Source organism: Pempheris klunzingeri, chromosome 19 (assembly GCF_042242105.1).
Source record: "Pempheris klunzingeri isolate RE-2024b chromosome 19, fPemKlu1.hap1, whole genome shotgun sequence".
NCBI classification, from domain to species: domain Eukaryota; kingdom Metazoa; phylum Chordata; class Actinopteri; order Acropomatiformes; family Pempheridae; genus Pempheris; species Pempheris klunzingeri.
The window spans coordinates 1,119,365-1,132,822 of NC_092030.1; the positions used below are offsets into that span (position 1 = coordinate 1,119,365).

General features: G+C 45.0%; 1 protein-coding gene across 1 annotated transcript; it reads right to left on the reverse strand.

Annotated features, from left to right (window-relative positions):
- Window positions 1-229: 229 nt before the first annotated feature.
- Window positions 230-13,096, reverse strand: dbh (dopamine beta-hydroxylase (dopamine beta-monooxygenase)). The gene is made up of 12 exons (XM_070850997.1): window positions 12,728-13,096; window positions 9,041-9,187; window positions 8,032-8,289; window positions 7,527-7,703; window positions 5,150-5,252; window positions 4,218-4,384; window positions 3,935-4,078; window positions 2,525-2,563; window positions 2,069-2,128; window positions 1,760-1,887; window positions 1,239-1,398; window positions 230-343 (listed from the first exon to the last, which is right to left on the reverse strand). The coding sequence occupies exons 1-12, from the start codon at window positions 13,094-13,096 to the stop codon at window positions 230-232; spliced, it is 1,866 nt and encodes a 621-aa protein (XP_070707098.1).
- Window positions 13,097-13,458: the final 362 nt, after the last annotated feature.

Sequence of the window (13,458 nt, forward strand, 5' to 3'; positions counted from 1 at the left end):
GTGTCAGGACTGATGTTTGTCCAGACACACACACACGTTAATAAGATCATCTTGATTAATTAGCTAACAGTGGGTGTTCATATAAGCATAAGATTACAGCAGGTGTAAGAAAACCCATCAGAAGATATCATCTAGTCCCCAAACTTGAATAAAACCAGCTCCAATTCTGCAAAGTCACCGGGAGCTTCTTTAACTTTCCCCGGCCTAGCTGCCTTAATGCCCTCCTCCATCAGGCTGGCGGTGTAAGGGGACGGCTGGTGGGAAGAGCTCCTCCCTCACAGGGGTAGCGAGGTTTTTCAAGGGTGGAGGTGACTGTCGGCACAGGCTGCCTGTCCCAGTCTCCCTGCAGGAACAGGTACATGACACCAGTGTTCTTGATATTGAGACAGCAGATTTTATTCAGCACAGTTCAGTGCATCAAGGATCTTCACACGACAGCAGTGTGTGTGTGTGTGTGTGTGTGTGTGAGTGTAAATGGCAGCAGTAACTAGAGAAGCTGAGATGATGTGTTCTGTGGATGCATCAGGCCCGTCTGTCTCACCGTGTTCGGTGGAGCAGATGGTGAAGTTTCAGTGACCTGTCTGCAGTTGGTGAACTTTAAGTTGTGTGTAATGAACTTCTGCCTCTCGCTGTGTGTGTTAACAAGGCTTCCTGCTAAGTTTCCTAATGCCAAACATCTGCTCCCATTCACATGAAGTATGTTCATTACAGAAACCTGCTCTGTGACTGTCTGTGAGATCATTTCACGCTCGACTTGTCTTCACCCAAACTATCGTGAAAGCAGTTGTAGCCAAAGTCTTTGTGCTGCGGTGACACCATGAGCGTCGTGCATGTCTGTTTATGAGCAGGACCGCCTGCTGGGGTTGAAGTGAATGAATGAAAATGACTCTTGACGGCATCGTCATACATGTATGAAGAGATCGGTCACGCATGTTCCTCTGATGGTGCTGGTTTCCAAACCTGGATGAGCTGTCTGTATGTCAGCTGTTATCTTAGCTCTGCTCTCTATGTCCAAAAAGCACTTGACCAGTGCCTCCACACAGTTTTGAACTGTAGCTGATTTACTCGCTCTGAGCCAAACATCTTGTGTCTGCATTTATATTACAAGTTAACAAGCTGTCCGTTCAGCTGGTCTCACTGTGCCGTCCAACTGATGTCTGCCTTTGAACTGGTTTAATTGGCGGCTTGGCAGTTGATTGTGTGTGTGTGTGTGTGTGTGTGTGTGGTTGGGGACTTACAGGAAAGAGGCGTGCAGTCGACTGGTTGCAGTGCATGGAGATGGGGGCTGTAGAATAAAGGGAGTCCAGCACTTCTCCTGTGAATGCGTCCCAGTGCAGCTGAGAATACTGCTCCGTCACTCTCACCTCACCACACACACACTGGTCATTTCCATGGAACCTGGAGGGATGGGATGGGATGAGGGGAGAGAGGTTGAAGAAAAGTCAATAAGCAGGTGAGGCAGAGTGAGATTGAGAAAGGAGGAAGAGATTGGGAGAAAAAAAAAAAAAAGCAGTTAGTAGAAACACAGTTTCACTTTAAAGGACAAAGCGTCTGGTTGTGGAGATTAAAAGAAGTAATCACTCTGGTTCCCGGGAGCGAAGGGTGGAGGGGGAAGGGATGAATGCTGAGACCAAAAATTGCTTAGTCACACGGGAGATGGGGAGGAAGATGCAATATGAAAAGGAGAGGATGAAGGACGAGGAGAACAAGCGAATGATTGGAGGGAGGTGGAGGGGGAGCTGGTTTGTGCGTGTGCTACCTGTTAATGAAGTGGAAGTATTTCTGCAGGTATTCCGGGTCCACGTGGGTCTTGCAGAGCTCCAGCTTGGTTCGAGGGTAGTAGTGGATGTAGTTGACACACATTTCGTCCATGATGCCAAAACCTCCCTGAGGACACGAAGACATGTTGGAGAGGCGGGAGGATTTGGGGAACAAAGTAAATATGGTGAGTTTGATGGAGAGAGATTTAGGCAACATTCAAGGAGTTTCTGTTGTTCTGGCTGACGGTGCACAAGGTGAACTTTAGCAGGATAAACACGGTCCTGTGGATTGATAGTGTGCTGCTCACCACTGTGGGCTTGCTCCTATCTTCAGTGTTGTAAGTGCACTTTGTTATGAGGACATCGCCCTGCAGGATCGAGCACAAACACTTCAGCAGTTCTCCGCATTTCAAGTCTAACAAAGAGCACTGAACATAATTTGGCACAGAAATTAGTTATTTAAGCGAGCCGGTGGCCAGCTGCTGCAGTTTTGTCTCGTCTGTCTCCCGAGAACTTTCCATCGCAGCACTGATTTAATGGCCCGTCCTTATTTCCACACCATTTAAGCAACGCACACAGAAGTGAGGTGTTGTAATTCAATACTTTAAATGCAAAGTGGGAAAAAGATGCATCTGGGGCGCTACCGTTGGAAAAGTAGGTGGCTGAGCTTGCAGAATAGTAAAATTCCCGTTCTCATCTGAATGTGAAATCAGTGGAAGAGCTGAACCGCTGCCTGCAGGTGTGCTGATCAGTTTTATACTTACAGGTAACACATTCACCATTTTCCTCAGAACCCGGATTGTCTGTAAGAAAGACAACAAAAGCAAACATACTTTCCATTAAAGGGCAAACCCACCCAACATTTAGAAGCCTGGACCTGGAGACTGTGATTTTCCAAAAACTTACTTTGTTTTCAAAAGTAAAAATAGAAATCCTTGTTGTTTCTATTTTTACAGCACATTTCCCTTTCTAGCATCTTAGTTTTGGCCTCACTGGATACTGTGTGTAAGTGGATTTATTTCAAACACAGCAAGATAAAACACTGGTTGATCTTGATGCTTTCCTTGGAGGCAGCTTTCATACTTATTAGCTGTGTGTGTGTGTGTGTGTGTGTGTGAAGGTCTATTGGCTTTGCTATGAATGGTTTGATAAAGTTGTCTTGTGCCTAATGAGGCTGCAGGGTTTGAAACAACGCTGCCACACAGGTACACACAGATTACTCCAACATCAACAGCAGCTCGTGATGTTATCAGGCAGCCGAGCAGATGTCCTCCTCTGCTGTGTGTGTGTGTGTGTGTGTGTGTGTGTCCCTGCCTCGGGATATTGTGCATGAAAAAAACCACAACAGATGTCGTCTGCTGTCTCTCAATAATGTTAATGTTGTTGTTTGTCAGTTTGAATGTTGAGTTGATGGTCTGCTGTGGATGCAGATCATAGTGTTTTACACCTGAATGAACTCAAAAAAGGTCATACATGTAAAAAGGTCGTATGCAAGTGTGAAGGTGTATATTATTTTTCTGATTCTGTTCATGACCTCTATTGTTTCTTCATTATAATGAACACATGAACTGTCATTTGTTTTAAAATATTCACTAGAGCGCCACATGCGTATTAATCCACCGCTGAATATAGTCCCCAACAAATGCACTTTTACTATTTACTGCTGTTGTGGTGATGTTTGCTGAAAACCGCAGTGCGCTGCTGTTTTAGGGAATTATTTGGTCTGTTTTTAAAGAATGAAATCATGCATTTATGGGCTTTTTTCAAAATGAGTATTGTCAGTATTGAACAATGAGGCTGACAGAGCTGGCTTTGTTGATAATAGGAGAAATATAGAATAACTCTTTAATATTTCCATGACTTGAGTGGCACCATCTCATCGACCTTCAACATCTGCAGCTAAGAATAAGTGCAAAGAAGATTTTAATTAACTATACGATGCCACTGGCTTTGTCATCCACTGCAAAATTAAAGATTCAATCTAAGACTTTATTGTAATGAGATGGCAGGTTTTTAGGTGAGAAGGTGCAGCGGAAGCAGCCGGTAGGAACTATTTCTTAGTTATTTGTTATAATCTTTGTCCCAGTGGCACATGGCTCGGTGTGATGTGAAGAAAAACTCACTGGTCTCCTATCAAACACAAGAAAAGATACGATGCACAAAGATGTGTTCACCTGGTAGTGTGTGCTGAAGTGCTGGTCCTCCTGCACCACCTCCAGCTCTTTGCCTCCCCTCACCAGAACTGTCCTGACCCCGCGGCCCGCAAGGTGGGTGTGCAGCTGGGACGCAAAGATATAGATTCCTCCTGGAGGCAAGGCCTAGACGGAGAAATAGACTTTTTACATTTTTTGTGCTTCGGGGGCCAAAACTTGAGAAAACATGAAACATTTGACAGCGTTGGAACATGTGAACCAGGAGTAACGCAGTAAATGGGTTCTTATGTTTGTGAATACATACAGTTTGGGTACACTTGGAGGTGCAGTAGCCACTGAGGTAGAAGCTGTGCTGTTTGGGAGGGACAGCCATGATGGGAGTGTAAACGAGGCCCAGCTCCACGATCCCTGCATCGTACCGCCTCAGGCTGGGGGTGTAATGTAAGCGTATCCCTGACGAGTCTCCACGGCCTGAAGGATATCAGAGAGTATTAAAGTGCAGTCAGTTAAAACCGTATTAGAATTAGTCAGAGTTGTTTTGCAGATGCTGTTATGAGACTTTATTGTCACACATGTAAGGAGTGTGTGAAGAAAGGACGACGTCACAGTTGTGAAGCCTGCTGAGGAAAAAGCTCCCTGGTTAAAAAACAGTCTGGCAGTACATGTGGTTCTGGTGGTATCTCTGAGATGGGTTTGAAAACTGAAACCAAGCAGGTTCCCTGGTGGCCTCGAGGTTTAATTCACAACTCGTCTCATTCAGCTCCGGCTGGGGACTGTTGCTGCATGACACCCCCCCCCATCTGTCTCTTCCATTATTCTCTATCAACTCTCTACTGTCAGCCATCTAGTAAAGGAAGAGGATACTTTTTAAAATCTATTTCTTTAATTTTGCTGTGTTGCTGTTATTCTCTCTTGATTATTAAGTGTCAAATTGATGGAAAGTGTTTGCTTTGCCTCTGCTGAGCTGCAGGAAGCGATAAGATAATAGAACAGTGACAGAAAACAGCTTTAAGACCATAAGAGATGTGTAGAGGAGCAGGTGGTAGTCATGTGGAACAGGTGTGTGTTGTGAGGTCAGATCAGGGTAAGACAGGCATCTGTAGTGACTCGAAGAGCCGAGATCAGAAAATATATCTGGAAAGTTAGAAGTGAAGCTCCGATAAGACCTGCTGCTTGTGTGTGTGTGTGTGTGTGTGTGTGTGTGTGTGTGTGTGTGTGTGTGTGTCCTCTATGTACCAGATATGAGGAGAGGGTTGTGGTAATGAACCTCCAGACGAAGGAACCTGGAGGAACCTGGTCCACCCATCGGCAGCCCTGCATCAGGAGGATAGTAGAAAGCCTGTAAACACACACACACACACACACACAATTCATTATTTCTATGCACAGATCCTCTGAAGTCGCAGCAAACGCTTCTCTTCACGTATCTTACAGATGGTTTGGAGCTGTTGAGTAAAACTGTTTTTGTAACTAAGCAGCAGAAGTGCAAAACAAACAGGGGAGCATGGTATTCCTGTATTCTGCTAACACTGTAAGGCATGGTGTTGGAGACAGGCACTTCAGCGAGAGGCAGATTTCTCTAAATAAAGCCGCTTAAGACGGCCGACGGTGTTGGTGAAAGGAATCCAACTATAATCACAATGTGGGACTTTTTTTAGAGACACTGACAGAGAATGACAAAAAGAAGTCACACTGATTTATATTATAGTGCCAACGTGGAGGGTTTACAGATCAAATAGCTTCTGTGGTGCTCTACTAAGTTTGGCCTCTAAAAATAAAAGCATGCCCACTCACAAACACCTCGTCTCCCACAGGATTTCAAATTGAAGCAGCAACAGATTAGATTTAAAACTGATTATAATGCAGAAAACTGAACATGAGCACAGATTTAAATCAGTTTTGCATCAACTATGTTGCATGTCGAGAACCTTCAAATGTCGTTGAGGCCTTGTGGGGATCTGTGAGCCAGCTCCAAACTGTCTATTGATTATTTCTACACGGAGAAAGCTTGTATTGTCGTATGGACGCTCCCTCGGGGACGCTGGTTGAACTTGTGAAGTTATACCGTCTCTCTCTTCTTCCTCTGTCACTCCCTGCATTCTCAACTGTTCAGTTTATCGCGGCAAAAATTAATTTTCGAGTCACCACCGACCCCGTGGGGCGTCAAACCTCCGTGCTTTTATCAAGGAATCTTTATTTAATCTGGATTCATCATCAGTGTCTTCACCTATTTCCCAAGGAAGCGTCCACTTGTGCTGATGCGTACAGTTTGTAATGGAAGAAAGGATTGTTTTATTTCATCATGTCCTAAAAGCTGGATCCTTTAGAGACTTTCTTTCTCCACTGCACACACACACACACACACACACACACACACACACACGTCTGTTTCTCCCCTCTTTGCATTCTGACACTGTCATGCATTATTGTTTCTCTCCTTCTCTAAACTCCCCCCCTCCACTCTATTGTCCCCGTTCTCTCTTGTTTTGTGTTTCTGCAAGGCCACGTTTCCCGTCTGATGCGGTGCCGGAGAGAATGAAACAACACTATTAAGAGGTGATGAAAGAGGCCTGAATATTTCCCACCTAATCTTGTCTTCACAGCTCACAGCTCACAGAAGGCATCCTGCTTGTTTTTGTTTGGCTGGCAGATAATCCAATCAGAGAGGGGCCAGGCGGGCTGTGATACAGTGGGGAGCAGAGCAGAGAAATATGGTGACAGGCTCACCGTTCCCTGTCCTCTCTGCTTTATGTGACTAGCAGGCTGCTTGCTTGGTCAGCCGGCCGGTCGCTAGCCGTAGTACATGAGTGGGTGATTTAATGCCGGATACACGAGCGACTGGCTGAGCCGGCTGAACAAACAGGTGCCTTTCTCCTGTGCTGAATATTTCAGCGGGAGCTCCACCTTGAAAAGGCAAAGCTGCAATGTTGGGTTTCCCAAAACAGTTCAGAAAAAAGTTCATCATCATCAGTTGTTTCCAGTAAAATTCAGCTGATCAGGTCTTTTCTGGCTTTAGCAGTGCCCATAACTGTGGTTGGTATGTTATCGGTTGAATGAGGATGTCAGCCATGATGAAGTCTCTTTCTAAGTGTGCGTGGAAATGTGGTTTTTAGTCGTGTTTGTGTTGAGTGTTGAAGTTTGTGAATATGTGCATGTGAGTGTTCTTCCCACATACAGACTGTCTCTAAGCTCTTAATAGACCTGCGCTGCGTGTGGGATCATCTCTACAAGGCTCTCTGCTCGCAGCTCCAGGCTTGGATATCACTCTCGTAGGAGTTTTTGTTTATCTGCTATAATAGGACTGGACCAAAGTCGGGCTTTATTCCAACTCTTTTTCAATTAGACACCTGTTATGTGTATTAAAGACTTGTCAGCGCCCATGTTTATTCTGCTTCATGAAGGTGTGTGTGTGTGGGTGCTCCTCTATTTTTGTGAGTCTTGAATCTTTTGCAGAATGATCCCATTCTGGTTGACTGTTTCACCTTCGAGGGGCAGTTTTAGTGTCGGGACTTGGGTTTATTTGTATCATGAAAGGGAATGAATGTAGTCAGCGGAGGGTCCTCGGCGGGGGAGATAAAAGAGGATGTGTGTGGGTGTCTGTTTCCCATCATACCTCAGCACCCATAGCCCATGCAGCTAGCACATGGCGGCAGAAGTTGAGCTTGCCAGGCTTCATCTTGTCATCACAGGAGCCGCTGTAGTTTGGAACGTCGCGGATATCCGGAGAACATTCAAACACTTCCATGTGATGCACGATGGCCTCGTTACCTGGAGTTATCACTGACTCATACTGACAGACACCGAGAGAGGTGGAAAAAGAAACAAGTGGAAAAGAGAGTCACGTTGTTTTGTGTGTTTTTAAAAGCTTCGGCAATATTACTTCCTCAAACAGGTGTATACGTTTATATACCCAATCTACCCAATCTGTGATGTGGTTGTTGTGTCTATGCATTTCTTTAGATTGATGCTCTGTCTTGCTAACCCTAGCATTGTGCCTCTTGTTTTTCAGGCCCAGCTGGTAAACAAGGAACAACAATAATGATCATCTAAAACACCCACTCTGCCGTGTGCACACATACACTCTGTGTTAGAGTCTCCATTTTTAGAGGCATTTGTACCATAACTATGTGGTTCTTGGGCATGTTTTCTGGCAGCTTCTGAATGAAGCACCAGTAGGTGGTCTCTTGATTTGGGATGGTGACATCCCGCGCCAAGACGTCCAGCGTCCGCACGTCTGGAGGCAGGGTGGGCGAGGGCGTGTCGGGCCGCAGCATCAGCACCCTCTGGACGCCAGTGTGGATCCGGGACAGGTTCAGCTGCTCCAACGAGGCAAGCGGTTGATCCAACAGTCCGTAGATGACGTGCACAGTTCCCTCCTGACCGACCAAAACAACCAGACAAGAGAGCAGAGCGTGAACGGCAGGAATGTGTATCCAGAATTAATAGTCTCTTTTATTTGGTGGAGATGCGTCCAAGGCAAACACAGAGAACTTTTCATTTCGTCGTCATAGTGATGAGCATTGCTTTTGTGTCTCCAACTTTGAAGTCTGATGTGGTGCCATGGAAACCATAATCATTATAATGAATGCTTCAGTGGAAGTTGAGTATTTTATGTGTACACGTGAAAGCATGAGCTCGGTCTCATTTCTTTTTTTATATACACTAAAGACGGCAGTAAGAATATCACAAAAGCGCAGACACACCCTCCCACACACACACATGGCCGCCGTGCAAACACACACTCATGCAGCCGTTCTTTAGGTTACACACATGCGTGCACTCAAACACCGCCTTTCCCGCCTTCCCACCACCTGTGAACTGTCATGTTCAGTCAGCTCAGGATTGACAGACGTTATTTTGGCTTTGAGGCTGCATGTAACATATAATTCAACAGGTGTGCTTGTCCTGTACATGTGCTCAGGTGGAGAGGAGGAGGAAATCCAGCTGGAAGCAGTCAGACACTGTGTGCAGAGCACCTCTCATACAGGTTAGTGCAGTTCAAAGTGCTTCACAGGTTCTAAGACAGCAGAGAGGAAGATGAGAACTTTTTGAATGTCTGCAAACTGAAGATACACACACACACACACACACACACACACAGAGAGAGTGAAAAAGGACTTCACACACCTCTATGAGGTAGTCTCTGGGATCGCAGGTACTGAATGGTCTTTTGAAGAGCAGGTGGAATCCGTCAGGTGTCTGTTTGGCTTCAATTAACTCGTAGTCTTGTTGGCTGTCCAGTGAAACGTGACCCTCGCTGTCGCTCCACGCGTCCTGAGGGAGAACACACACACTTCGACGAGTCAAACCTGGAAACAGGATAAACTCGTTGTGCTCTTAAAGATGTCAGATAACTTAGACAATGCACATAGAAGGTTAACTAATGAACTAATTTAAGGGAAACAGCAGTTCCCTGTTAAAAACGGGTGCTGTTGGTGCTGTTGGGTGTAGAGGAGCTCTTCATCCAGCCATTACTGACACATCTCAGGGCTGGAGAGTGGAGGGATCATCACACACAGATACAAACCTCAGAAAAAAAAATCACATAGATCATAGAGAAAAATAACCAGTAGTTTGAGAGAAAGTTTGAGACACAAAAGAATGTTTTTGTGCTGAAATGTCACTTTTCTAACAAACGACAGCTAGAGGAAAAATAATGCTGCAGCCGTTTGTGTTAAAATGAGCACAAAGCTGCTGTGGACGGTTTCACTGTGGACGGTTTCACTGTGGACTGTTTCACTGTGGACTGTTTCTCAGTGGACTGTGGTGCCGTACAAGGAATCAGTGAAACTGGGGAGGCTTACGTTGTGAAACCTTCCCAACCTTATGTACAAGACGACTCCGCTTCTGTGCCAGGAGGCTTTGCAACAGCTCATTCTATCCACTCCTGTTATGTTTCTCACATTCATATCTGTCCAGAATAGCACCTAAGATCTCTCTCTTTATTTCCGTCTCCCTCCCTGTCCCTCTTATGTAACTGTTCTACACTAACTGCAAAGAATCTGAGGCCAAAGATTTTCAAAATATAAACCGTACATATAAATCTAAAAACTCAGTGTGCAGTGTGGGTTAAGTGCAGTCACTTAATTAGTGTTGGTATCTTTAAGAAAAAGATTAAAGGATGAGTCCACATTGCATCAACATGTGTTTTTCCCTCTCCAGCCTCACATTGTGTGTTAAAAAAAGAAAAAGATGCCTGACTTTGTTTCTTTGCTTCTGTGGAAATTGTTTCCTCACTACTGGTGGAGAGAAAGAGGGAATTCTGTAGTGAAATGACTGTAACGTTAGAGGTTAAAGAGGTTAAAGGCTGATTTGTCTTACTCAGACAGAGGAGGAACCCGATCACCTTCGTTAGAATCGCTTTATATCCTCAAGGCCAGCGTGGAGAGCAGCGACACTTACTTTGATTTAAAACATTAATACATCGTGTGTGTGAGCATGTGGTTATCATTTTCAAATTTGAAGCTATCCTCTGCTGCTTTAGGTCCCCATGGGGAGTCATGTTTCCCACCTGCTTGTCCATCTGAGAATTCCTGAAGGTGTCCAGACACTGTGAGTATTTCTCCTGCTAAATAATGTACATACCTTTAAAGTCACACCTAACCCGACAGAAGAGGGAGAGATGTCTCCATGTCTCTGGTATAAATGGGGCTTAGGATTCAAGTCTCCATGGACTGATCTGAATACTTGATGTAAAAAGAAATCCATGAACTAGAGCATATCTGCCTGCTTTTGTGATAAGCAGTGTGTGTGTGTGTGTGTTGTAGCTCTGCAGTGACCTTTCTTCTGCTCGTAGTTTTGCTCTCTTGAGAGACGACAGACGGATGTAACAAAGGGAGGAAGACGGAGCGATAGCAGGGAGATCAGTTTAGCTGGAAAATACTTTTCAGGGATGTGAGTGTTTATCATTATCATGGATTGATTGTGAACTGCAGGGATATGCTGCAGAGGGATTTAGGAAACTTAAAGGGAAACTAGGCTGAGGTCTGAGATGAGATAGAAATTAAAGCTGCAGTAGGCAGGATGAACACAACTCCAATCACACGCTAAGCCCCTCCCACCAAACAGCGTACCAAACGTGACGTGTCGCTGGGTTTGGAGCAAAAACATCAAGGTTGTAACGAACTAGCAAACAAGAGCTAGTTGGTAATAACCGCTACAGCGTCATAACGTCTGCAAGCAGAGCGAGGGAGCCAGCTGCTGCTGTTTGTGCAGAGTCGCTGTGATCGACTGTTTCCATGCTGGCTAACCCTGACTGGTTGTTTGATTTGGACAGTAAATACCAACGAGCGAGCATTCACAGACAAGTCAGTAACATACAAAGGTCAAAATGGGTGTTTTCATCTAAATTATAATGAAATAATATTGCTTACTGCAGCTTTAATGTGAGGGTCCATGCTACTGCTTCTGCTACTTTAATTACATGAATTTAATTTGGTAAAAGATAATCATAAAGCACCAAAATGCAGAAAAATAAACCAAACCATCCATCGCTCCCAGCCTTCCTGAAACTCTGATGTGCATCAGTAGCCTTCCTGAGAGCCGTCTCTGCAGTCCCTCTGGCCTCAGATCGAATCACAGCAGAGATTCCCAGCTAAGATTTCTTATTTAATATCTGCTGAAAAACTCAATAAAATTACAAATACAGTTGACTGCCCTTTCTCTGTTTTAAGAAAAATGTCTATTCCAATCCCAGAGATATCAGTCAGCATCAAAATAAACTGTGCATGGCTCCACCACCCTGAAGATTAATGGTCTTTATGATTAAAAAAGACTGAACTGGTTTACTGAAAGGTTTAAAATGCCTTTATTTAAATGCACTGATGGGAGGAACTACTTATCACTACGCCTGTAGCTGTGAGTGACTGTTCAGTGCGGTGGAGCGATACGCCTCATGTTTTATAGAAGAAAAGAGATGAGTGATGTGATAGACGGTGGTTTGGTTGTCATTAAAGAACAAATTGGGCTCCTTGTGCTTTACTTTACATTAACCCCGCCCGTCTCTCTGCGATGAAACGGGCAGAAAAAAACCACAGAAGAAGACAGATTAACTATTTATTTGCTGATGGCTTTCACCATAGTTTTTAAATTATAAATACTCTGACAAGCCAGAAGCTGCTTCTGGTGAAAAATGTCACCCATTTACCAACCAATCAGATCAGAGATCAGAGTTACTAATTAATACCACTAAGAGTATCCGTTTAATTAGTAATGACCCTGTTTTCTCACTAACATTTCCACATAAACCCTTTGAACAACATGCAAATGAAGCAGAATTTAAATGGGGTTTTTATACATTTCAGGAGAAGAAACTCTTTTGTGTGGCAGAATGAAAATGAGGCATTTTACACGTCTTAATCACTGCAGGATTCAATTTTGATATGCTAATATCTGCTAATGATTCCAAGATGAACTTCAGCTATTAGTGCAATCCGACTGATTTCCAATTAGCAGAGGCCGATAACATCCTTTGTGACTGTGAGATCATGAAGCAAGCCGTCGGCCGGCTCCTCGTCCAGAAACACCAATCTCACACCCCAGGGACCACATGCAGGTGAGGAAAAGCCTCCACTCCTTAAGGTCTGTCGTGTCTCCCCCTGCATTCCCCCTTCCTCTGCTGCTACTACCTTTTTCCTTACTGTGTATTTATTTCATTTAACTGTCTATCTATCTATCAATGTTGATCATATAGAGATAAAACTGGAAGAGACAATGAGAAAGTGATCCTTCTTGTCTATTTTTTAAAAATGTAAACCTCCAGATTTTATCAAAATCAATGATTTGGAAGATTGTTCACATTCCTGGGCTGCTTACCCCAAAGTAGCTGTTAGTCCCAGAGCTCCACAGCACCACCAGGTCAGCGTTGGTCAGCTCCCCGCGGTCGGACATCCCCAGGAGCACGCCGTGTCTCAGCTCTGCAACCCTCAGCTCCATGTAAACCTCCTGCTGAGCGTAGCTGATGTTCCAGGCCAGCTGGAGCTCCCCGCGCGGGTCAAGGGGCACGCGGAAGGGCATGGGGAGAGGCGGGAGAGGGCTGGAGGGGCTCAATTTAAGGCCGGACAGTTCGACAGCGTTGGTGGGCGCCTGATAAGAAGCCACCAGGATGACCATCAGAGCAGCCAGGGCGGTGAAGTACATGATGGTGACGTCTTTGAGGCGAAGGTTCTTATTGAAGATCCTCATCACCACAATCACAGACCTCAGTCTTCTACCTGGACTGATTTTTTTTTTTCTTTTTGGCTTTCCACCACTCGTTTGTCTCTCAGTCCTCAGTGTCTCCAGCCAGAGCTGATCTGGAGTTCGATCCGAAGAGTTTTCCTCCAGTAACAATGCTGTACTTCTGGAACAACTCTCCAAAGTCAGACACTCTGGTTCTGTTCGCCTCGTCAGCTCTGCTCTGCTCTCTGGCCTCAGTGGACTCAGCTTCTCCTTTGCAGTGGTCAGGTGTTTATTCTTCCCTTCACATGCCCTCTATCCTCTCAGGCCCTCAGTTTTCTGATAAGTCTGACAGTTTTGTTGGGTATCACCAACTTTCCAGTCTCTCT